The 25,195-nt window shown below is 41.7% G+C and overlaps 1 protein-coding gene across 1 annotated transcript; it reads right to left on the bottom strand.

The window, feature by feature from the left end:
• Nucleotides 1-1,793: 1,793 nt before the first annotated feature.
• On the bottom strand, nucleotides 1,794-12,183 carry STARD4 (StAR related lipid transfer domain containing 4). Its single transcript, XM_048290936.1, has 5 exons — nucleotides 11,818-12,183; nucleotides 9,905-9,954; nucleotides 7,288-7,414; nucleotides 6,044-6,158; nucleotides 1,794-5,477 (listed from the first exon to the last, which is right to left on the bottom strand). Exons 1-5 carry the CDS (start codon nucleotides 11,920-11,922, stop codon nucleotides 5,251-5,253), a joined length of 624 nt encoding a protein of 207 aa, XP_048146893.1. The 5' UTR covers nucleotides 11,923-12,183; the 3' UTR covers nucleotides 1,794-5,250.
• Nucleotides 12,184-25,195: the final 13,012 nt, after the last annotated feature.

Here is a 25,195-nt window from a genome sequence, read left to right as displayed (position 1 = left end):
ACATCCTTAATCCTATATACAGAAGAGATGGTTTGTGGAGACATGGCTTATGCTCCAGTGAACAGGCATGCTGTGGTTTCTTTCCTTCCTCCTTCAAATTGTGAGGAGCTCAAAATCCTGTTAGGCATACAGACAAGGAGGGGTTGTATGGCACCCAAGTAACATGAGCTGAACAAACTCACATTTACTGCTGCTCAAATGCACCCCTTTGAGCACTGTCCCGCCTCCTCAGTGCACCTTGGAGCTAGAATTAGTAACACCAATGCCTCAGCTGCAGTGATCCCCGATTGGAACCCAAATTGCAGGCAGCACTCAGACTGACACGCTGAGAAAGTCAGGCAATCTTGGCATAATAATTTTCTCTCCAGGATTATAAACTGCCTCAGAGATGGGTCTGTGCTGGCAGGCAGGTCAGCAAGGCCCAGGTACAGAGCTCAGGGAGCGCTTTCTACCCCTGTGCATCCGAGGGCAGAGCCAAGCTGGTCCAGCAAGGGTTTGAACAAGGTCAATTTCTGCTTACCCTTGGGGCAGTAACTGATCTTCTAAGAGTTCCTCTTCGGTTACCTGTTGCAAAGAAAAACTTCTGAGGACTATTACATTGGCTTGGTGTCCTAGTTCTGGATAATGAGTTGGGATTTGAGGCTCCTTAATCCAGATGCGGCATTTCTTACCATGTGGGTCAGCTGTGAAACATGCACAGGTCTCTCCTGCCCTGCGCTGTCACCATCTCTGCCTGATTTCTCCCTGCCAGTAGCATAATCCCAAGGAAGATTAGACCCATGACAAGCAGTGCCTATCTGAACGGTAAAACTGAGTCATCAGCACAGGCCCAGCGAGGACTGGAAATGGCAGAATGTGTTACAAGGTTTAAATTGTGGTTTAGGACTTCAGGGTATGTTCTTTTCCAGAAAACACTTAATATTTAGCATAGGTTTAATATTTCTCCCATCCTTCTACTATCTTTCACCAGGAAATGGGTTTGAACACCAATGTTTTCTTTTAATAATTCTAATAATTAATGTCCTTAATCATTTGCCAAAGATCCCAAGTGGCCTCTATACCCTACCTCATTTTGCAGAAGGAGACATGATACATGCCCTACAAGAGCGTGCTGTATCTCAGAGGTGGCAGTTCAAATAGGCAGAGAAACACTCTCGGCACTCTGAGTTCTTACAGTTCCTTTTCTCAGCAAGAGAAGGCTACAACTCTTTTCACTGAAGTCAAATGCTACAGAACTCTACTGCCTTTATGCCAGCTTTATAAGAGAAACAAGGGAAGGTTCTAGAGAAGATAAAGGGATTTTCTTCGTTTCTGTAGGTGCTAATACAAGTCAATATACATGTTGCAGCTTGTTCTGTATACCTAACATACATTTATATGCCTTCTGCCAGGTGCTATGTACTCATGTGTTTCAGATTAACTTAATGTTTATGGTTAATAGGTCACATAAACATAAAAAAAGGTAAATAATACTAAACCAAAATAATAAATAAAGTTCTTCCACAGCAACCACGGGCTCATCACAAAAAAATCCCTGTATATACATTTTTATAACTGAAGCCTTGAGAAAATCCTATTTGCACAGCCTTCAAGAGATTTCCGTTGGGCATTTTCCTCAGTCTAAATCAAGTTTTCAAGTCAACGTAGGCTTTTTATTTTCAAATTTAAGAAGATAAACTGATATCCCTAGAGATCATCCATACAGCTGAAGATGAACTACATCATCAGACATAACTCCCCAAAAATGCTATATATGGCTGCCCAAGTACTGAAAAAGCTACATCACAAGCCTGTTGGAATCCATTATTTTAATTTATTCTGCAGGTGCATTCAAAATACAAATACAATCACTTAAATGCTGAACACGGTAAGTTAAACCGACTGTTAAAACAATTTTGACTTTCCGTATGCAGGCACAACTTGACTGGTTTCACTAGAATTAGGGCTATTTTTACAGCAGTGAGCCTCCTAGGTTGAGCCACCAGGTCACACCATCAAAACTGTTCTAGTTACTTATGATTGCTGGAGGAATTATATGCTCTGTGTTTAACTTCGTCATGTTTCACATTTATAAATTCAGAAAATCTGAGATCAGAGCCTGCGCAGAGAGTATCCTTCTGCAGTACTTGTCCACCTCCCAGCAAGCTGTGGTAGAGTACTTTGACTGCCCCTAAATTGAACTTAACCCCATCTCTGTATCTTCTGCATATCTACAGGCAAGGTTTAATGCTGCAGGTTTTAGATGAGGAACACAACCCAAACATGAAAATTGTCATATCTTCAGTCACCTTTCCCACACACACACAGACTACCCCATTAAAGTGTCAAAGAGTCACATTGCCCAAAACTCTAAAAAAGTAAGGTTTTGTTTAAAAATATTACCCATATAAAAATATTTTTGATGTCTCTACATACACGCTATTTCTCTAGCAAAATCAGATCTCTGCTATTCTTGGGCAATTTGTTCACAAGTCACTTTTGGATAACTATATTCCAGTTAAACTGAAACACTCCTAAGTGACAGAAATCCATACTAAGCAATTCACTTTGTCTCCTACTTCTTCTCCAAAAGCAAAACATGGCTTCCTGCACTTAGTCCTTGCAACTGCCTTCTTGTTTTAACTCTCTTGGCTCCACCTAGATTGTCCACTAACTCAGGAAGAGAAGAATGCAACAGTAGGAGAAGAGGCTCTGGTATTGTGGCTTTCTTGGTTCTGATGTACTCTGGTTAAAGAACAGTTCCTCTTTCCTCTCCATCTATAGCTATATAAAAATAATATAAATTTCAGGTTCAAACAAATACATTTGAAATTGGACATCTTTATTCTAGTTCTGTATTAAGTCTATAGCTGAACTAAATTTTTATTACAAGTATCAATATACAAAAATACACTAACAATTTTCTTACTTTAGCTCAAGTTCTTCTTTCAGCTGCTCTGTGCTTCACCTGTCTTTACTGAAAGCAGAAAAAGCCATTTCACTGGATACTAAATAAGGACAGATACTATATATGTGTCAGAGCCCCTACAATGGGTGTTTGGAACAATTCTTTCTGTAGCACCTGGTGTTGCACAAACAAGTAAGTGTCTTGTGCTCCTTCTGACCCATTTCTCCAGCACCGAAGTGCCTCTGTGCAGATTTAAACTGGGCTTTTTACATATAGAGGGAATATTTTTCTCTATGTACATCTGTATCACAACCCCTCCATTAGTCAGTCCCAGCAGCTCTAAAAAGAGAAGGCATGAATATGCAGATTCACTGCATATGCAATCTTTGTAACTGGGAGGAATAAATAGGCTACACTTCAAACAGTTCCTCTACAATCATGTCATCATCCCACGGAGGAGCACTGCCAGAGATTTCATAATTGCCTCTGTACCAGTACTAGAAAGGAGAGGATTCTGGCAGCAATTCCTTGGTGCCCTTGGTGGTAGAAGACCACCTTGTGAGCTTCCAGTACTTTGGTGGACACGAGGGAAGGTAGAAAAAGAATGGGAAGACTAACCGAGGGGTTTAAAGGGAACTGCAGAATACAGAAAACCTAACAAGGAGCAACATTTTCTGCCCATGAAGACACTAAAGGCTCTTTGATGCATTGTTTTTAACAGTCTTAAATAATACTAAATACCTTAAAACATGAAGCAGGTTGAAGAAGTCCCCACTATAATTGGTATTATGTTTTTTTCTAGCTCTCTGCTTGAGCAATGAGAAAGGAAACTCCTCGCTATTCAGAGTTCAGCTACAGTGGCCAGTGTCAAAAAAACCAGTATTGTAGGGGACTTTCATCTGAATTTTTGTTTTTCTGAGAGTCCATTACCAGCCCCTTGATTGTTTGTATACAACTGGCTCCACAATATCAGGGCTCCAAGATACTTTCCCTAACTCCTATACAGTTAAACTTGCCACTGTGAGCACTGGCAAAGCATGGGGATACTACAATGTCACCTGAGTAAATGACACATACCAACATTAAAGGCTTAACATCAGACTTTAGAGAGAATTCAGATTCCTAGCAGAAGGAGAGTAATTTTTCAAATGCCCCTGCTATATATCTGTCAGAATCAGTAGGTTGCCAAATACCCTTAAAATCTGCCTCTTAAAAAAAGACCCTGTATCCTTCAGCAGATCTGAGCAACTCTGCAGCTTGAGTTTTGGCCTTCAGTTGCTCATGTTTTAAGATGTGATTTATTGCACAGATCAATCTAGGGACAGTACCACAGAATACTCCACAGCACCAGCACACTGTCAAGTCTGCTCTCTTGGAGCTCCAGCAACACCTATCCCTGAAGCACCCGAGTGGCTCTTTCTGTTGCTTTTGTAATTCCAGGATTTTCAGTTAAAGAAACATACACAGAAAAAAACCCCCCAAAAACCCAACTCAACAACACCTCCCTCCTCCCCCCCCCCCCCCCATTACATGCAAATTTAAGTAAAAAATTCCTTAGAATTACAGGGTATCTCTGAAGATCCATTGGAGGTTTGCTATTTTGACAACTGTGTGATTAAAAGCCCACAAAAAAAAAAAACTATGGAAAGACACCTGAAGACCTAACTGAGCTTTGGATCAGCTGTAAGGGCATTTCTTTACGCACTGAGACTGTTATATACAAAAGTAAATAAGTTAAAGTTACAACATCAAAGAAATGCCAATAACGAACACTTATTTTTGCTCTCAAGTGCGAATAGCTTTCTCATGAATGGTATCATTTAACAACTTAACTATAAAATATCCCTATGATAAATCAAAGCAAATTTTAAAAACAAATTACAGATGCAGCTGAACAAACTTAAAAAAATAAAAAAATTTAAGTAAATATAAATATATATATATTACAAAATTACATCTTCAATGACATGCTACCTGTACAGCAAACTGCACCATCAAAATCCTGAGCACTCAGCTTCCAAGACTGCTGGAGAGAGCTGAGCTCACACCGCATTTTTCAAGCCCACACACGCATCTTGTGCTTTCTACTGAGAAAGCTGGGAGTTTAGACACTCAGGCTATTCCTCACAAAGCTGCAGAGTGCTGAGCAGCAAAAAACATCTTGCACCACACCGTGCACTGGGAATGTATGCTAATTATCACATCAAAAAGCACCTGGTAAAGTTATTTGGATCCTCAACATAAAGGTTTGGGTGTCATTCAGGAACTACTCACCTCCACCTTGACTTAGTAGGTAACCTATGCTAAGCTAAACAATATAATCTGATTGCAAGGAATGCACGGGCTTTTAGGTCACTGTTTGTCTATGTTTTGAGTGCCTTTTTGAGGTCAGAGTAGAAATTGGCCAGAGTACTAGACATGGCAGTGTCTACTGCAGACTGTGGTAGCATCCCTCGCAGCTCAGTCTGGATGTAGCCGGTCAAAAGACTGTGGCCGGGAGAGTCCTTGAGAGGGACACAGAACCAACCGCAAGGGTGATTGAATCCACGGACAAAATTCGGTCTCACCTCTCCATAGTCCAGGCTTATACCTATCGAGGAAAATAAAACAAACAAACAAAAAGGGAAAATAATTTGAGAGAGAGAAAAAAAAATTTAAGGTGCAGTAAATTTGAAATATGCAAGCTTCTGCTTGGCGAATTCAGCAGTAGCGACAGACACACTACAAGTTTCTGGGTATTTTCATGCATGAAAGTTGCTCTTCATCCAAACTCTGCGACAGACAGGAGAGCATGATAACCAAAAACTCAAATATTAAGAGGACATTCCTCCCATTTACTAGAAGCAAGTTGTTACTCATCCCAGTTTGCTCTAAGACCTGAGCTGGAGGACTCGTCTCTAAGACTCCTGCCCTGCAGCTGGCACAAGTGAAACCCGGCACAACAGAATGGTTCATGGGTAAACCAGTAGCTTCTACATTTCTTTAAACCTATAAAATGTTAAAACACCTTTGAATTTGTTAAAACACCTTGAATTTATTTTTTGAAGACCATCCTACACCATTTTTTGAATGTTTACTACTACTAAATCTGAATCAAATCTGAAGCCAAGCAACTGTCGCAAAGTAAGAATTAAGCAGAGACAAGTGGTGGCTTACCACATGTTAGGAGCCCATCTTCATAGCTCATGGTGTAAGAGAAATCAACAAACTCCCTTGGTGCTATGATGTTCCACAGCTGGCCGGCAGTTGTATAGCGCATCACACAGCAGTTCTTGTTGAGTGACAGAATTAGGAGGGAAAGAAAACAAAAATATCTTAATATAATGAATAAAGGGAAACTTATGCTCGCAGGCAGCTAATGTTCTTTACAAAGGTCACAGCCTCTGTCAAATACACTGTGCATATTCAGTGACATCTCAATGACTGTGCCATTTCCAACCTAAAAGCTGGAAGTTGTAAGGACTTGTAGTCTACAGCTGAGAGCTGTGGGAGCAGAGATTATCAGCCACCATAAAGGTTTAAAGATCTAAAGCCAGAGAACTCTGTCATGCGTGGGAACTGAAAGCCACATGGTCCTCATGTCGCCAAGGATTACTTGGGAAGTCTAAAAGGACCGTGAACAAATTTTCAAGAGGACTCTCTTGGTACTAAGATACTCTATCAAATACTCTAATCCACTAAGTGAATGTGAACAATTATTCAAAACGGGCTGTCTTATAATACAATAGAGTCTGTATAAATTTTATACAGACAAAATACCTTGTCACATAAATCTTCCTCAGAGCCAGAGCAAAAAACAATCCATGTTCAAGCCAGGTGTCCAGATGCGGGTTTTGAATTCACACTGAATGACTGCATTAACCAAAGGAAGGCTACCAACTGTTCCATAACCAGCTTCAAACCTAGCTTTCTTTTATTAAGTCCTGATCCTCAGTATGAACTCTTTTGTGTCTCAGCACAAAGCCATGCCACACAAGTCAGCCCTTCAGGACAAGGGGGAGGTAGCAAATTCCATACGTGTGGACTATTACTACTGTTTGTTGTGGAATGGAAGCAAGCAAACTGTATGATACGCCTTCGGCACATACAGTGTCACACTGTAACCCTCCATATGTGAATTTTATCAGAGGCTACCAGAGCTCCCAGGTCCAAGAGAATTGTGACTGACTCCTTCATTTTGAGCATTGATGGAAAGATGAAGTTCAAGCTTCAGAACAGGACTGTGCTGCCAGAAAGCCTGATCTGTGATCACACACAGCATGTATGCACAATGCTGCTTGTGCATGCAAAAAAAAGGCTGAAAAAGGTTCCTATCTGCAATCTGGAATTGCTCTGCTCTACTGTTAAATTCACTTATTCATCAATACACATTTCCCTCAAGAATCTAAGTAAGTCTTCACCTCTTCAAATGTTTCCATGATGTCCATTGAAGTCATTAGGCTGTCCCAGTCTAGCCTGTAAGGTCCAGGGCGAATATGATCCACTATTCTGTTAGTAACATCTTCCACCACTCCTTGAGCTTTGTAGCTAGAAAAACATATTTACATTTGGTAAGAAGGTCTTCATATTCCATTAATTTTCAACAGTACACTCGCACTAACACCTTGGTACCAGAAGTATGGTCAGTGGACAATTGCATCAGAAAAACAGTACAGGAAAAGACCTATGGGTGCATCTATCCTTCTCTGCAAGAAACTTTCTTCTGTCAAATTTTGGGGGTTTTTATACAGGTATTATTTTATAAATGGCAAATTCCTTCCTTGGATAAAAATTATCCTGTTTATTTCTCTAACAACTGTAACAACTTGCTATTCTACCCCTATTGCTGGGCTGGCAAGGGAGTTCACCAGAGATAAGTAAAAGTAAAAATGAGATCAGGAATATAATGGGAAAAACATTTTTCATAAAGCAGAAGTAACAGGATGTCAGAGACTGAAATGTTACGATTTATGGCTCTAACACTTTTACGAAGAACCTCTGCCTATTACAGCAAAACTGTATAACAAAAGCTGCACAGAAGCACCCTTAATGGGCCTTCTGACTGAGGCCCTGGACTGCCAGCTGACTGGAGATAAGATAAAGTGACTCAGGTCTGGGCTGGGGCAGAAAAATATTTTCACATAATTAAGCCCAGCACCTTGAGGGTGGAGGCCACAGCCCCAGGCTTATCTGCTGTCAGAGGCAGTGACTGCCCATCCTCTGCTGTGCAGACCAGCTCAGCTGTGGGGCCCCTTCACATCGGTAAGGCTGCATCTAGGGGACATCCACATGGGGGATAGCAGAGGGGGTGCCACGGCCCATCAAAGCCCCACCTCCGCCAAAGAGGTCCCCAGACCCTGCACCAGAGCTGCATGTGATGCAAAATGATGCCACAGATCCACAGTTGTGCAAGGGACTCCCCTAAGGGGAGTCACCTGGGTGATCCCACCTGCAAAAATGTGTATTAATCTATGGGATTCTATACCTTTGGGTGGGGAACACTCACCACCAAGACGACCAGATAGAGGGGAGCAACGAGACATCACTGGGACCTACAGAGCAGTGGTATGTTTCTACTTAATCTGCCTCTGTCACTCTCCCTGTTCCCCCCCTGCCCACCCCTCTTTTTCCATTTCTTTCTTTCTTTTCCTTCCTTTTTGCCTCTTTTACTATTAGATAAAATGTATCAATTTTCGGGTATCAACATCTAGCTCTTCCTTTCTTTTTGCCTCTTTTACTATTGGATAAAATGTATCAATTTTTGGGTATCAACATCTAGCCTCCTTTGGTTTTAATCAAGTTTTGGGGAATATGCTAATGTTTCTGGGCTCATTCTGCTTTATTCTTTTTGCTCCTCTGTGATTAGAGCAGATCATAATACAGGAGTAGAACCAAGATAATGAGAAACTACATTATGCTTTAGTGGCATTTGAGTACCAAATAAAATAATCTGGTACATGACATTACAGAATATTCATTTGTAATTAGGTACTTTCAGTAGACACTAGAGATTTTGTTTTCTTGAGTTACTGGGCCTCCAGATCCTGAAGGGGAAGAATCCATCAAAATCATTATTATTTTACTTTATATTAAGATGTTCCTATTAATAGCAAATAACTAGACAATCAGCAGATTCAGTTCTTCACTTGTGCAGTTCATCCATATTCACACGTAAGCATCTGTATGAAGCCCATCTCAGCTGTATACTTGGAACTGGAGGAACACATGAACATCTCAGTGGCTTCCAGGTAGGTGTTTGGAAAGCTCTTCAAAGTGTCCTTTGGTTCTCCAGGTGCATAAACAACCCTGGGGTCTTCACATTCACACAGCAGTCACTGCCCTCCTGACAGTGGTTGAACTACACAACCTGTTGGTGCCGGGGGGGCCCATGGAACTGCACGAAGTCAGCGCACTCTTGGTGTCTGGGGCCATCAGCTCTTGCAGATTCAACAGGACTTAAATTCCATGGGGTGTATCAGTCTTCGAGATCATTTTAAACAATACCTTTTCATATGACTTTTTGTTTCTTCAGAGTGCTGTTTTCTAGTAACTATTTCTCTATCAAAGCCTATAGACACCAACAGAACCCAGCAACAGAAACTCACACGGGAAGGGCCTTCGTGTCACACATCTCTCTCACAACTCCACACCTGGTATTTTGGAGTCGCACAGTCACTGCAAGAGTCCAAGGACTGACTGAGCTGTCACCCAATGATCCTTCAGAACTACTGAAGCCAGGCTTGACTCTGAGCTTTACAAGCCGTCCATTCTGGGCAGATGCTGTTGCTCACTTCAGCCAACGGGAGTCCTGTGGTGCGCTCCACAGACTTCACTGTTGTTCTAGACAGCATGCAATGCTAAAGTATCAAACTAAAAAGCTAGAAAGGAATAGTACAGCCACAATAGGTAATCCATTTAGCTTCCCCTCTGGAGGATCTGTGTAGCTGAGGGCTGTAGAATTCACAGTCTCAATTTCTAAATTCTACAGAACACATCTGTGGAACACTAAAAATATATCTCTTGTGCAGGCAAACTTACAGGTATCCACTGAATTCCTCTGACGGTTTACGCCACACCGTTGCATCTTTCTGAAAGAAAACATAAGACACAATGTTAGTTGTCACTTGCATACAATTATAAAATGCCCAGAAAATGATTCACTTTCTTGAAAAAAAGCAGCCAATGTTATCATTAACCGTGGTTCACCTGGGCACCACTGTACACTTTTCTTCAGATGTTTCAGATACCTTTTACTTGTAGTTTTGCATTATTTCAAAAAAACCAGACAACTGCCTTTGTCAGAGTAAAACACTAGAATTCTGTGCAGAAGTAGGGTTTCTTAGGCCAAGCCAGTGAAAACACACAGTATGATGGAACAACATTAGTAGGCAAAGCCTTTCAATTGCAAGGCAACTGGAAAGCCAATAGCTGGATGCTACTCAGACAGGAAGACCACACAACTTCTGCTTGCACTGCTGTAACACAAGTTACAGAAATGTGCAGGAGGTGCAGTGGGAGACAAGAGAGTTTAATTACCCTTCTCTCCCAGATGCCTGACTAGAAGAGTCTTGCAAGCAGTAGTCTATTTACATTAAAGTCACACAGAGAAAACAGTAATCAGTATTTTCTGATTTTTACGTAACTATGAAATGGACGGAACCCCTGTACAAAACCTCTGATTTTTGGTTTTGAAGAGAGTACCATATGGCACTTTATTTGGAATCATGATTATATAAGCAAAAGGGACCAAATGTCCTAAAGAACAGTACTGTTAAGTACCGCATCCAGAAGCATTTAAGATAATTTTGGGGCACAACACATCTCCTTGTGGTAGGTAAAGCTCTGAATGTCTTTTACATGGCACAATACCAAAATGGAAAGAAGGGAGGGAAGAAGGAAAGGAGAGAGGAAGAAAAGGCAGGAGGGATGGGTAAAATCTGAGGAGTAATGTGATTTGAAACACTAGGATGCAGGTAACTTTTTAAAGGAATACAGTAGTACTTAATATAACAACACAGGAATACTAATACAGGAATAGACAACATTTAGTAGAGCAGAGGTGATATAGGTGTATTGCAAGAGTGAGAGGCTTGGATGCTCTGCTTGTCCCTCTCAAGAGAGCGAATTTTTTAATTTTGCAAATAATGAAGTCACTTTGGATCACTTGCCTCTGTCTTATCAATACCTGCTCATGATGGAAGAAAAAATAAAAGCCCCACTCAAACCAATGTAATAAAAAGACAAAGACAAAAATTTACCACACTACTCCTACCATATTGCTACACTTCTACCTTCTGTGGAGGACAACACTAAAAAAGTATTCACCTAGCCTAGAACTAATGCACCAGGAAAGGCTATTTAGCTTGTTGAAGCACGCCTCAAAGAAGCCAGGCAGTTTGAAAGAAAAGGATGGCAAACTGCTTGCAAAAAGCAGGAATTGTATTCTCTTTCATAGAAGGAAACTTAGGATAATGTGTGGTCTCTAAAGAACAACAGAAAAGTGAAACAATATGAGAGGAAGCCTTGAGAATGATCTCATTTCTTAAGAGGAAGACACTTGTAAACTGAAGCATGATAAACTATTTATTGACAAGATATTCCAGAGGCCATGAAAGTACACCTGGGCCTCTTGCAACACTATTAGTGCTAACTACTTCACACTTTACTGTAAGTCAAGCCTATAATCCTACACAAGTAGGATTCTTCTGTGAGATACTTCCCCGAAAACACGTAAAAGGAGTAACAGACTATGCCTGAGAACAGGAAAAACACATTCTGCCATCTAAAGATCCTAGAGGGATGGTTTCACAGCATCTGTCAGTTTAAAGTCCTGCAGGGCCCGGCCAAGTGTTTCTCAGCCGTGTGACACGGCACAGCGGGCTCTTTCCGCCGCACAGGTGACCCACAGCTTCCCGGGGAGCAAGAACCGGGAAGCCGCCCAGAGCACTCACGGTTTTCTTCGCCACCCTCCACTCGCCGTCTCCGATGCTGTGGTACCGAACCAGCGTGTTCCGCAGCTTCGAGGCCAGGGGCGCAGGATTGGGCAGGGGATCCATTTGCTTCCCTCCTGCGAGAAGATGCCTAATCACACAGACAGACAGCAAAACAAGGCACGGGGTCAGGGATGCCAAAAACAGCGCGGATCTTCCAAACCCGAACGGAGGATGTAGACAACACCGCTGCGTGCACACACGCACATCTCCCCGCTGGGTTCGGGTGGCAGCGAGCGGCTGCCAGGGGCTCAGGCCAATGGCCAGCAGCCGCCACCCCAGCCCCAGGCCCGTCCCGGGATCCGCCGGGAACGCGGGACAGGCGCGCTCCCCTCACGGCCGCGCCGCCGCCCGGCCCCGCGCTCACCCGCGGCCCGTCCGACAGCGCGCGATGCCGGCAGCCAATCAGAGTGCGGCCGCCCCGCCGGCGCAGCCAATGGCGACGCCGTCCGTCGGTGCGGAGGCGGGAAGCTTGCCGCCCCCTCGCGTCACGCGACCTTGCGACATGTCGCGGCCGTGCCGTCATGGGCCAAGGGCGGGGCCGCGCCCGGGATTGGGAGTGGTGGGGGTGGCGTGAGGGAAGGTGGGGGGAGCGGGACCGCACTCGGTCCCGGTACCTGTGGGGACACCGTGGTAACGCCTCTCTGGGACAGCGGCAGGGCTGCTCTGCTCGCATGTGCCTGGCAGTGTCGCTTTTTACTGATCGCAGAGAGTCACAGAATCGGCTGAATTGGAATGGACACATCTGGATCATCGAGTCCCAGCTCCCGGCCCTGCACAGGACACCCCAGGAGTCACAGAATGCCTGAGAGCATTGTCCAAACGTTTCTTGCACTCTGTCAGGCTGATGCTGTGACCACTGCCTTGGAGGGTGTGTTCCAGTGCCCAAACACCCTCTGGGGGAAGAACCTTTTCCTGGTATCCAACTTAAACCTCCCCTGACACGCCTTCAGGCCATTCCCTCAGGCCCTGTCACTGGGCACCACAGACAAGAGATCAGTGCCTGCCCCTCCTCTTCCTGTTCCAACGCTGAGGTTGCAGACCCCAGTGAGGTCTTCCATCAGTCTTCTCCAGGCTGAGCAGACCCAAGCGCCCTTAGTCACTCCTCATGTGGCTTCACCTCAAGGCCCTTCACCATCTCTGTGTCCCCTCTTTTGACACTCTGAAGTAGCTTTAGATCTTTTTTATATTGTGTTCTCCCAAACTGCCCCCAGGACGTGAGGTGAGGCCTCCCCAGTGCAGAGTAGAGTGGGACAATCCCCTCCCTTTCCCGGCTGGTGATGCTGTGCCTGATGCCCCCCAGGACACGCTTGGCCCTCCTGGCTGCCAGGCACTGCTGACTGTCCAACTTGCCATCAGCCAGGACCTCCAGCTCCCTTTCCATGGTGCTGCTCTCCAGCCTCTCATGCCCCAGTCTGTCTGTAACTCCAGGGTTGCCCCATCCCAGGTGCAGAGTGCAGCACTTTCCCTTGTTGAACTCCACAGAGCTGGTGATTGCCCAGCTCTCCAACTCATAAAGGTCTCTCTGCGCGGCCTCCCTGCCTTTGAGGGAGTCAACAGCTCTTTTCAGTTTTGTATCATCTGCAGACTTCTCAGTGTCCCTTCCAGTCCTGCATGCAGATTGTTTATGAAGATGTTGAAGAGCACAGGGCTGAGGATGGAGCCCTGTGGAACCCTGCTAGTGACAGGTCACCACTTTGATGTCACCCTAGTCACTGTAACTCTTTGTGCCCAACCGGTGAGCGAGTTGCTCACCCATCACATGACATGTTTATCCAGGTGTTCCAAAGATCAATTACTTGTCAGTAGAATGACCTTGTTAAGGTTTAGGGCTCGATGTGCTTCACTGTCAGGATTTAGGGGGAGGTTCAGTGCTCAGACCTAGGGGAAGGTTGACAAAGCCTGGAAGAAGGATGTACTGTTGCAAAATGTAAAAATTTTTTAAGAAAGGATAGTCTTTAATGTATTACCTTTTTATACTTTCAACAACAAGGAAGATTTATTCCTGGAAACAGAAGACAGCCAACAAGGTCTAAGTGATGTCCAGGTGTTAAAAAAACAAACTACTTCTTGGCAGAATTGCCTTATTAAGGTTTAGGGCTTGACAGGCTTCAATGATCTCAGACCTAGGGGAGGTTTGCAAGGCGTAGGGAGAAGTATGTAGCACTAATGACACAAAGAATGCAGAATTTACAGGCCACAAGGACACCTGGCAAGAATCCCCAAGAAAAGGAAGAGACTAATAAAGGAACTCAGCAATTGTGCTGAATCAGCTATGACTGGTAAAAAGTAATTCCGGCAGCAGGAGATGCAACCAGCGATCCAAAAGAAAAGAAAGACTGAGCATGCAGAATAATTGACATAAGAAGTGAGGGACTCAACCTATAGAAGACAGACTACTAATTAATAAGAGAACTATGCAACTTGTGGCCAATGAACATTAATTCCTATTTTTGCTAAAATGTATAAATAGTGAATAGTTCTGGTACTCATGGTGCTGGCTTTGTGGATTTGCCTCCAAGCCCACATTGCTGCACAGGTCTGTAAATAAATCAAGTATCTCCATTGTGCATTGTGTGCATGGATTGGCCTCCTGCACACCAGGTGCAATAACATATTTTGGGACAACAGGGCTTCTTTAAAGTGGCCATATAAAGGTTTAACAGGGCTGCAGCTTTCCAGAGTCCTGTGGATCTGTTGTTCAGCTGACGTGTGTCATGCCAGTGCTGCTGTGGTGGGCAGGAGCAGTGAAGGAAGCTTCCCTGGGTCAGCATCCCCAGGTGGCTGTTAGCTGTGGCTTTTGTCACAGCACCTGGAACTGAAAACAACATGTTTGTCCAGCCACAAAGGGCTTAAGGTGGTGCAGAGCACGGTGAGTGACACACTGAGGTGAGAATGTCTGAGACACTCCTGCTTCCAGTCAGCAGTGCTTGCAACACAACTCAGCAGGATATTGAGGAAGTGTCGAAGTTTCGCTTTGCTCTGTAAAGCAGCAAGCAGACCAGATTCTTCCTAGGAAAAGGCAGCTCCTGTGGTCAGCCCACAGCTGAAGCAAACTTCGGAAGTGTGTGTAAGTGCTTGGTTCCTGCTGAATTGCACTGTTCACTGGGCATTATCCAACTCAGTCCAGCAAACACACTGGACAATGTTCACATAAAAAGTGAAAGCTCTTGTAAGGGCAGAAAGATAAATGGGTTAAAAAGCAGATGATTAGAGTGGGAGGACAAAAGATCTTTGTGTGGTAATATGTTGTTTGTTTTGGCCAATGTTGGCTCCCAAAATGAATGTTTTGAGCGTGGTTGTGTTTTCAATACAGGGCTTTACACCAGACCTTTTGAACTGTCCCTAGTTCCCTTTGCAATTTACAACTTTTTTCCCCACTGAAAATGGGTCTCTAAGCAAAGGTCATGCTGGCACATACTAAACAAAAAATGAAGATATTTTATGTGCAATCCTTTAAATTTTACAATGCAGAATCAAAAGAGAAGTTTTGAGTTGAAAGCGTAGTGACAATACAGGAACGTATTTCAGTCATCTTCCTTCAGATTGCCGTCTATTATATTTCTCTGAGTGAAAAGGTGTACATTTGACCACTGGCTGCTTTCTCCATTCTTCCTTGCCCTGTTAAACTCCTTGAAGTCCAGTGCTTTCATGCCTTTGAGCATGACATTCCTTCCTCATGAGCTATGACTAGTTTAAACCACCACTGTAAGTTTATTCATTTTTTTAGAGGGAATTTTTTTTTTTTCTTGAAGGAGGGAATGACAAGTTTGCATTGGGAAATGCTGATTTTTTAATAAAACTATTTATAGAAATGTTTCATGTTTCCATGGGCTGGGTGGATTTTAACCGGAAGTTGTTTGGTTTTTTTAAAGCTGCTCTGGGAACTCATACATGAAGTTTCTTAAGTTTAGGAGGTCTGTAAGCTTTCTGTAAAGTAGTCTTGCAGATTATAGATACTCTATATTCTCATATTCAACATAAATTGTATTATTTGAGCCAACAGGGTGCTCTCAGGGTTTATAAACCAGTTCTTGCTGACAGTGAGGTATTTCCGTACCTTCTGGGCTTCCCAGCTGTGCAGAGCACAGTGTCAGTGAAGCATGTGAGGTAACTGATGTGATGCTGAATATGTTTCCTGTGTTATGTTCCCTCATGAGTTGCAGCAATACCTACAGTGCAACCAGCTTGTGCCTGTGTGAGAAGAGTGCTGTGAGGAAGTGAATGTTAAATGTTGCTAACAATACCACAGCTGAGCTTTTGCTGCTCCTTCCTGCTGGTCTCTCTAGCCCATCTCTGTGCAGTAACTCCTGAACCACTCCCAAATTATACCAGAGCTGTGTCATGCCTGAGGTATGCAGTATTCCTGTGTTCCTCTTGTTACATAACACCTTGCGTGGGGTAATTTTGATTATCGTAATGGGTGACACCCACAAACACTGTCAAAAAGCCCGAAATACCTCTGTTCCCCAACTGGAAAGCAACTAGATAGAATAATTTTCTTTCTGAAAATGTCTGCATTCACCTCCATGAAGATCAATGCTTGTCTTAGAATGCCTAATATTTCATGTTAGAAATCCTGTTGTTTGGAAGAGTGTGAGACTAGCTACTGGCATTTAATTTTAGATGACCAATGCCTAGCAATGGCTTTGATCACTGGAGGTGCTCCTCTGTAGAATGTTTAACAAATTTGGCTGGTTTTCAAACACATGGAACTGTAGACATTTAACCCTAATGTCTTACAAGGCAACAAAATGTCTGCAGTTTACCAAACATAGTGGACCAAGTTCTGCTTTTGTAGTGAAGGGTATAGAACCACTAATACATAATGTGCTCACTCCTATGTGACACTCAGCAGGCTGGCTCCAATCCAGAGCAGTACCAAAGTATTGAATTGGATGAAACCTTAACTCCAGCTGCTGGAAGAAGAGCAAATGGCACACAGTTACCTCATTAAAGTCATTCTGACTAATTTATTTCTCTTAAATTTAAATGTATTTAGTGCCCTTTCCAGACAAAAAACATGTCCTTGATGTCCCTTGCAACTGGTATTATATGATTCTAAAGCTCAGCAGGCTGCCCTTAATAATAATGTATTTGATATTCTCAAACTTAAATATAATGTGAACCTGTGTCACACACAGAGGACCCTAAAAAAACCCACCATATTTTGTCCTGCCAAGATTGCTCTTTGCTGGTTGAGCTGGCTTGATCATATGGAGATACAGTATCTCCATTTAGAATTAAATTAATACAACTCTTCAGAATCAAATCTGAATTTTGGAAATGAAAAAGCAAATCCAAGATCCATGTTACCAGGCTTCCTGTTTTCTCACTGCTTTTTACCAAATTAATAGCTGCATATAAATTGAAAATCTTGGATTTTTCTCCTAATTTTCTGCCTCATTAGGAGCTTTCTTCTTTCTACAGGCATTAAATAAGACTTGTGCAATTAGAGGCGTCAGATAATTCCAGTGCAGAAGGGTGGAGATAATGGCACCTGGCATCCTTTATTCTTTGGGCATCTACCTCCCTTTGGCTGATGGGTTGGCAATAGCCATTAGACAACTTTTCAAGAAGGAAAATGTAACTATCACGGTTTATCAGTATTGCTTAACATTTTTGAGGAAAAAGCATTTTCTTCCTAGATTTCTTAACTGTTTATTTTATCGTGAATAGACTACAGTGTTCCAGTGGGGGTGTTATTACCAAAGTAGCCCAACATATTTATTCTGAGCCTGAGTCCTTTTCAGCAGTTACGAACTTATGAAAAGTAGCTGCAATGTCTGTGCCAATACATGTTCTGTACTACAGTTCTATTTGACATATCACTAATGAATTTTTGGGTTTTTTTTCCCCCAGATTTGTAATTCTGTAGGAGAGTGATATGTTTGGTTGATTGACCAATTGATCTGTTCCTAGAGCTGTGCTTCATTTGATCATGACCAGTGTGTTTATCATTACTGTCTTCTGACTGCTCAATTTTCCTTAGCTGATAATTGTACTTACTGTTACCAGGACATTTCACTCAAATCTACTTGAATCTGCCCGCTGGTGCAGGAGATCTGAGCAATTTCAAGCAATGAAAAGTACTCATGACTAAGAATACAGCTCAAAACTTTGTTGGGTTTTTGTTTATTCCAGCTACGAACTTAAATTGCATTTAACTGTGAAAGGTAGAAAGCCGTCCACGTATGTCAGAGTTCTGCAAGTTTAGGGCCTTTGCACAGGCATCAAGTTTTGTGGTCAAATTCAGACTTTCTAGACCCACGCCTTCTGTGTTGCACAAAACACACAGGCTGTGTAGCCCTTTAAAGCTATTCAGTGCCCACCCATAGAGTCACACAGTGACTGGAAGGTTGAAGCTGACAGAGATCTCAGTGTCATTGAGCTGGATGAGGTTCCTGTCAGCCCCTTTCTCCAGCCTGTCTGGGTCCCTCTGGACGGCACCACGACCCTCTGGTGTATCAGCCCCTCCTCACAGTTTGGTGCCATCAGCAAATCTGCTGAGGATGCAGCTGCCCCATCATCCAGAGCATTAATGAAGGTGTGAAAGAGGTTCAGACCCAGTCAGTATTGACCCCTGGGTCACACTGCTCCAATTAGACTTTGTGCCACTGACCACCACCTCCCATATTATCTGGTCGTTCAGCTGGTACTTCAGCAACTTCTTTATGAGGATTTTGTGAGAAATCCTGCAATTACTTTTCTTGTGCAGCTGACTTCTAAGATTTTCCCCCCCACCTTTCTAACTACCCAATTCATGTTCTCTGTCAAGAAAATAAAATACAAGTGTCCAGGTTTGCAACTCAGGTGTAAGTAGAACAGTTGAAAGTTGGAGAAAAGCCTGCCCTGGAAAACCACAGTCTTGGAATTTCCTGGAAAGAGCATTCTAAAAGTGGCACGGGAGGACTTGTACTTAACTAAAACAATTTCATTTTGAAACTTTCTACTGGCTTGTCTGAAATTATATAGCCCAGGAAATTTTTTGCTAAATCATAGACAAGTGAAAGTGTTTTGCTCTTAACTACTCTTGGTGTATTTAGTGGGACTAGCATAGCATTTCAACTGGCAGGACAACTGCTGGAGAAGTCTGACCTTCTAGAAAGTTCAGCCAATGAAATATTGAGAGGCTATTTTTTGCTAAATACATGCACATGTGTTGTTCACCTACAAACTGTCACATGAGCCAGTGACTATACATACAGACTATACAATGATTAACTGACTATACATCTTTGGTAGGAGGCTCTTTCAAATCCAGCATGGGCAAAATGTTTTGGGTTTTGGTGTTTTTTTTCATAGAAATATGTCACAGGAATGAGAAAAACAAATAACCTTGTTTTTCTTTTGGGCAGTTAAAAAGTGAGCCACAACAAAAACAAAACAAAATAACCAAACAAAAAAACCTCCAAACTGTGTATTTCTCTAATAATATTTAATATAATAAACTCTAATATTTTTCATGTCTGATCTTCAACTAGTTATTTAACTTCTTTGGCTGGATTGGAGAAGTGTACAGTGTGATGCCTTTTAATCAGAATGTGATAGAAAGCAAGTCTTTATTTATTTTCTATGGTTGGCCCACATAAAACTACAGAAATGGCATTAGGATTTCATGTTTGTTTGCTTAATATGAGCTGTATTAAATCAGCTAGCTTGACCATTCCCTGTAAATGCCAAAGAAACCCAAAAGGCTACAGCTGGATTCTAACACTCATACATACTGCCAAATGCAACTTTCCAGATGGTGAGAAGCATAGCTAATAATCTTGCATGTTTCACTTATGTAGCACTGGTAGGGTTTGTCTCAGCTTGTGAGTGAGCCAGACTAGAATTCACTTCTCACATAATCATTCAAACTAATGTATTTAACTAAGAAACAGGAATGCAGTAAGAATTCACCGGCTCAGGCAGATCTGGGTCAAGGGAACAGTGTCTGGAAGAGAGAATGGGCCATCACCCCTTTGGTGAGACCTGGGCTAGCTGGCACGATTTCTTTCTATGGGATCAAGTTGTTGCAGGAATTCATTGGACTACAGGTCCATGCTGTTGCAAGCTGCAATACTGTTTAGGGAAGAGGAGGTGATGGTCTGGAGCAGAGCTTAGGCCAAATAGTATTCCAAAAGCAATCTTTTCACAGACCAGCAATTGTACCTTTTCCTAAGTGCATTTTGCGGTTAAGCCACAAGATGGCAGGAAAACAAAATAAATATTATTTTATGAAGCAGCTGCGCTAGAAAGCTACATCTAAACCCAAATATGATCGAGAAGGGGGCAAATTTTCCTTACGAAAGTGTTGCTAAAGCCATATAAAGTTTTAAAATATGTTAGATATTCCTTTAATTAATGTTATCTAAGTGTGATTTGGGCTAAACCATCTTTCTCTTATCTGCTGTTTTGTGGGTCTGGACAAATACTGTCTATTTTTTTGCCTATAGGCAGGAAGTAAAAAAGCTATCCCTGCTTATTTCAGCTTTGGTTCCCAGTGTAATATGCTGTGTAACAAAATTAAATTCAGAATAAAGTCTCTTTGTATCTGGAAGGAGGACCATGATTTTCCTGAATGGTGATTAATCCTTGGTTTCTGTATTTTACGTAGTATGCCCTCTCACTCTGCCCTTGCAAAAAACCCCTACCTTCACATTATTCTCAAAGCAGACTTCAAAGCCAGGTAGGAGATTCAAATGATGAGTTGATTCTTCTTGATTTGAAGAGTAAAAGGTGTAGTGCCTTACAATAACCTCTGTGCTTTATCTGCCTATGTCATCTGATATTAAAAATGTTCTATAACTTTTTCTGTGAAGGAATTTCAAATGACTGGATTCTGTTCCTCTCCTGCTGTATCCAATCAGTGGAATTTTAAAGAGACTGGCTTTTAAAATATCTTAGCTCCTTTTTCAAAAGCAGTGGTTACAATTGCATTGTTAGTACTGTGTAAGTAGCAATAGTGCATAGCAGCAGTACATGTCAATAGTGCCTGTAAGAGTGGGGTACATGGAGTCTTACTACCAATTCTCAGTTTTTTTGGATATTCTTGTCCTGCAGACACTCTTAACTGTCCTGTGGTGCTGATTGCAACTCAGAGAAGATGTTGTCTACCATAGTTTAAGGGGTCTTAAATGTTTTCCTGAGTGTAGCAAGCTGAGTGTAGTAAAAGACCTATGTCCAATAATAGATGAAGTTTTAATCTCTTGCCTTACCTGCATTTGTGGATACATTTGTCTGTGGCCTCTCTGCAGTCATCTCATTATAGTGAACCAGGTAGCTCTTCACCAAAATGCCTTTTTAAGTAGTACTGCTTATCTCCAAAAAAGTTGTTGAACTCATTTTGGATGGGCTCCAATGACACCCTCAAAGGCTTTCTGTATTTTCATCTGTTGGGGAATTTATTGCCTCTTCTTTCCATCCCTACTGTCCTCATTTACTGCTTCTTACAGGGGCACCTTTTGCTTCTCCAGCAGGCAGCTGTGGGGATGTGCCAATGACAGAGAGGGTCTCTGTCGAGCTGGTCAAGAAGGGCACCATTCTGCAAGTGCCATAGATGTGCCTTCACCAAGGGTCCAAAGCTCGGATTATGGGCCATGAGGCAGTGTACAGAACTTTATCAGTCACAAGAAATGAGGAGTAGTTCATGGCTTTGCCATATAGTTAAACAGTCATAGTTCATAGGTGCATTCGTAGTTGCCCTGCTAATAAAGGGAAAAAAGTATAACTGAAAAATTACCACATCAGTTCTACATACAACACACGTATTTGTGAGAACTACTGATCCCACATTTTCTGGTATTGAAATGTTGGTTTATGATAAATTCATAGTTGTACCTAAAGCAATTTTGATCCCTCTGAGACTCAGGCAGCAACCCTAAAGCAGTGTTTTCATTTAAAGCAGTCGTTTCATTGTCTTTTCTGTGAATTGTCCATGCTTGTGGTTCTATGAAGGAGTAATATCAGCAAGGCGTAGCTGTTGGTTATATGTCTGTTCTAACTCATTATCTCAGTTATGGTGAGGAATTCCCAATTTGAAGTAATGAGTACCAAAAGTGACTTCTTTGTGTCAATCACAAAATCTGTAAAGTTTTCAAAAGTTCCTTGAAAAGACATATTGCTCAAGTCACAGACAGAAAATGACATTCAAGTTTAGGAAACAAGACCTTTTATTACAGCAATGAGAAAACAAAAATAAAAAGTTGGGATTACTGTTCTTTGAAAGGTGGATGTTGGACCAAAGCAAGGGCTCTGTACTACATATTAAGGTGCCATGATATTACACTTTGCCTGGGAGAACTTACAGAAATAAATACCATTCTTTGTTTAGAAGGCTAATATTTAATGGGTTTTTAGAAATGTGCTGCACTGAAAACTTTTTACCACCTATCCATTGATTTCCAACTTCGGGATTGTTGTAGCAACACAGTGTGTTGTGATTTCTGCAACCACACTTCTAAAATCTTAGGTTCTGCTGTGTTTCCTTTTTTCTCCATTCACCCAGAGGTAGACAACAGGTTTAATGGAGCTGGTTGCTGCAGACAAACAGAGAAGCTGAAGCTGAATTTACTCCTAGTGGTCTTACACCAGTAGCAGAGCTGTGCCAGTCTCATTCTGCCCACTCAAGCTGCTCACTACTTCAGCTGCTGTAGTTTTGAGGAAAACATGGGGAAAAAAAAAAGAGAGAGAGAGAAACAATAAGTAAACACCAGCTCCACTTTTCCTGTGGGTTTTTCTTTTAATTACTTAATTTACCATGCCCCTTGGCAGCACTGTAGGCTTTTGTGCTATTTTCCTATAAATATGTGCTGAAAACCCCTGTGGCCACATTGCACTGCTTTGGTATTGTCCTGATATTAGCAGATCTGGAAACCATGTTTCTGATACATTTGCTCCTACACTGTTTATATTCTTTTGCAAGTCAATTTGAATATGCAAAATTTGCTGACACTTTTACCATTTTAACTGTACATAGGTGCAGGGTTGCCATCATTACCAACATATTTTGTGCCAGTCGTGGTCACAGTCAAGAAAAACAAGACCTCTTTTGAACTCTATGATTTCCAGGCTAGATGGAAATACCTGAGCTCAGTAATTGCCTTTTGTACGGTGTATTCCCTGAAATATTTGCTTCTTCTATATTCGCTTAACAGAAATTATTTTGCAGCTGGATGCTTTTTTTTTTTTCATGATATTTTCCAAGTGGCAGCAGAACATTATGGCACACAAAATTCAGTCCTCCTAGATGACATTTTTTCTTAGAAAAGTAGCATCCTTATCATCCATATCAAATAGAATACTTCTGGGGTAACAACTTAGAGATTTTAAGATCTTAAAATATGCTTGGCAACTTTTCAGTGAAGTAAGATACATTTATCTAGAATATCTGAGCTATTTCCTTACAGAAAATGGCATTAGCAGTTGCAAATAAGCCTTTTGGACTAATGAACAGAATATGGTGTCATTGTTTTAACACACATTCTGTCTTAATCATCTAATTATATGGACATAACAAATGCCTCTGTTTTCTTAGCCAGTCCAAAACAAATTTGATATCTTGGATTATATCTTCGTCCTGGTTATAAATGTAATATTGGGAGTATTAGGTAAGTAGGCTAACATAGGCCAGCATAGTTCTGGTTGAGAGTTCCAGTCACAGACAGGAAACCTTAATTATTTTTCAGATGTGACAGCGGCAGAAGACTGAAGCCTGACTGTCTTAAAATCCCTCTTTAGCCCTATGACCTCTTGTTTTCTTAGCTCTGGTGGGAACTAGTGGTATAAATAAAACAGTTCTTCCTCTGTACCATGGAGGCATGTCTTTGTCTTTTCAGATGATTCTCATTACAGTGTGCTCCAGGGTTTGATGTGTGAGGATAATAACAGTATGGACAACAAAATTCAGAACTCATTACATGCAGTTATTTTTGGGATTTTTTTTTCAATAAGGAGGGACTCTTTGAAGCCGCCTTAGATGAGACAAAGATGACTAGTGGAACATTTTTAGGAAATAATTAGTTTCCTGGAAGAAGAGCACCTTTATCCTAGGATGGGATCCTGAAAGGTGACCACAAAACAAAAAATAAAAAGGCTAGGGCACTCTGCTAAGGTATAGCAGAGAATTGACAAGGAAAGTATACAAATTAACAGGTTTACGTAGAGGCAAAACATGGTTAGAGTTCAAGGAAACCATGGATGTAGCCAGCTAGAAGTAGGAGGCTGATGATTTGGGGAGGGTAGTTCAGCTGATGAAAGGATGTATTTCTGTTGGGTAGTAACAAAGGCTGCACGACAGGGGTCAGATAGAGACTGTGTGGTTTCCAATAACAGTAAAACTTTTAAGGGGCTGCAGTCACATCAACTGCCTGCATGTACAACAAGGAGGAACTTGAATAAAGCTCTACTCAGAGTTCAAGGAGCTTTAATATGTTTGAAGGATGCTCTGACACAAGCTTTTATGCAGTGCTCTGGAAATAAGAGGCTGAAATTGGGTCAAGAGAGCAATATTATTCACAGCACAGTATTTTAAATTTCAAGATGCATTAGAAGTCCAGAGTGACCTCTTCTCTCCATAAGAAGTTTGGGAAAATAAACTGTGTGTTAATGCATGTTTTTCATAGAAAATTTCTCTGCTGTATTTCTGTAGCAGAAAATTGTCAGCTAGATAGCCTAGGGAGAAGCAACTAGCATTAGTTTGCTTCTCAATTAATTCTGATTAAAGTGGGAGGGAGTCGGTGGATTCATGGACTCTGCATATACCATAAATGTGACGTGGATACATATATTTTCTTTTAATGATAAATCTTGCCCAGTGGCCCAGTATCATATAGCTTAGTGGCTTCATCTTGCTGTATCAGAGAATTTTAGAAGTTGTCTATACAATTTTCTTAAATACAAGCCAGAGGTGTATTTATTTTTAATAAAATAAACTCATTTATTTTATTGGGAAAAAATTATTGTTTATTGTCATTTATTTTTGGGATAACATTGGACATTTTTTGTACTCAGTAGTGGCAGACAAAGTTTTTGAGTGGTGTTTTATAGTTTAAGGTAATAACTGTGTTTTAAATTTTCTATGACTACAGCTGTGAAGCGATGGCAAAGAAAATAGGATAGTAATAACTCTTGTAGGTTTATTCCAAGTGAAAAGCAGCAAAACAATGTCAATTGTAACAATCTAAAACAATCAAACAAAACATCTTTCCTAGGAAACAACACCAAAAGTTTTACTTGTTAAAATGTATAACTGGACACATACTGTTGGAACACTTTTACAATGTTATCTGTGCCTGGAGAATATTAACTTTTGTCATTTAGGTTAACATTAATCAAGAACATGCCAAAAGCCTGT

This window comes from Corvus hawaiiensis, chromosome Z (genome assembly GCF_020740725.1).
Source record: "Corvus hawaiiensis isolate bCorHaw1 chromosome Z, bCorHaw1.pri.cur, whole genome shotgun sequence".
Lineage (NCBI taxonomy): Eukaryota > Metazoa > Chordata > Aves > Passeriformes > Corvidae > Corvus > Corvus hawaiiensis.
The sequence above is the reverse complement of the archived record's forward strand: the minus strand, read 5'-3'. Positions and strand labels throughout refer to the sequence as shown.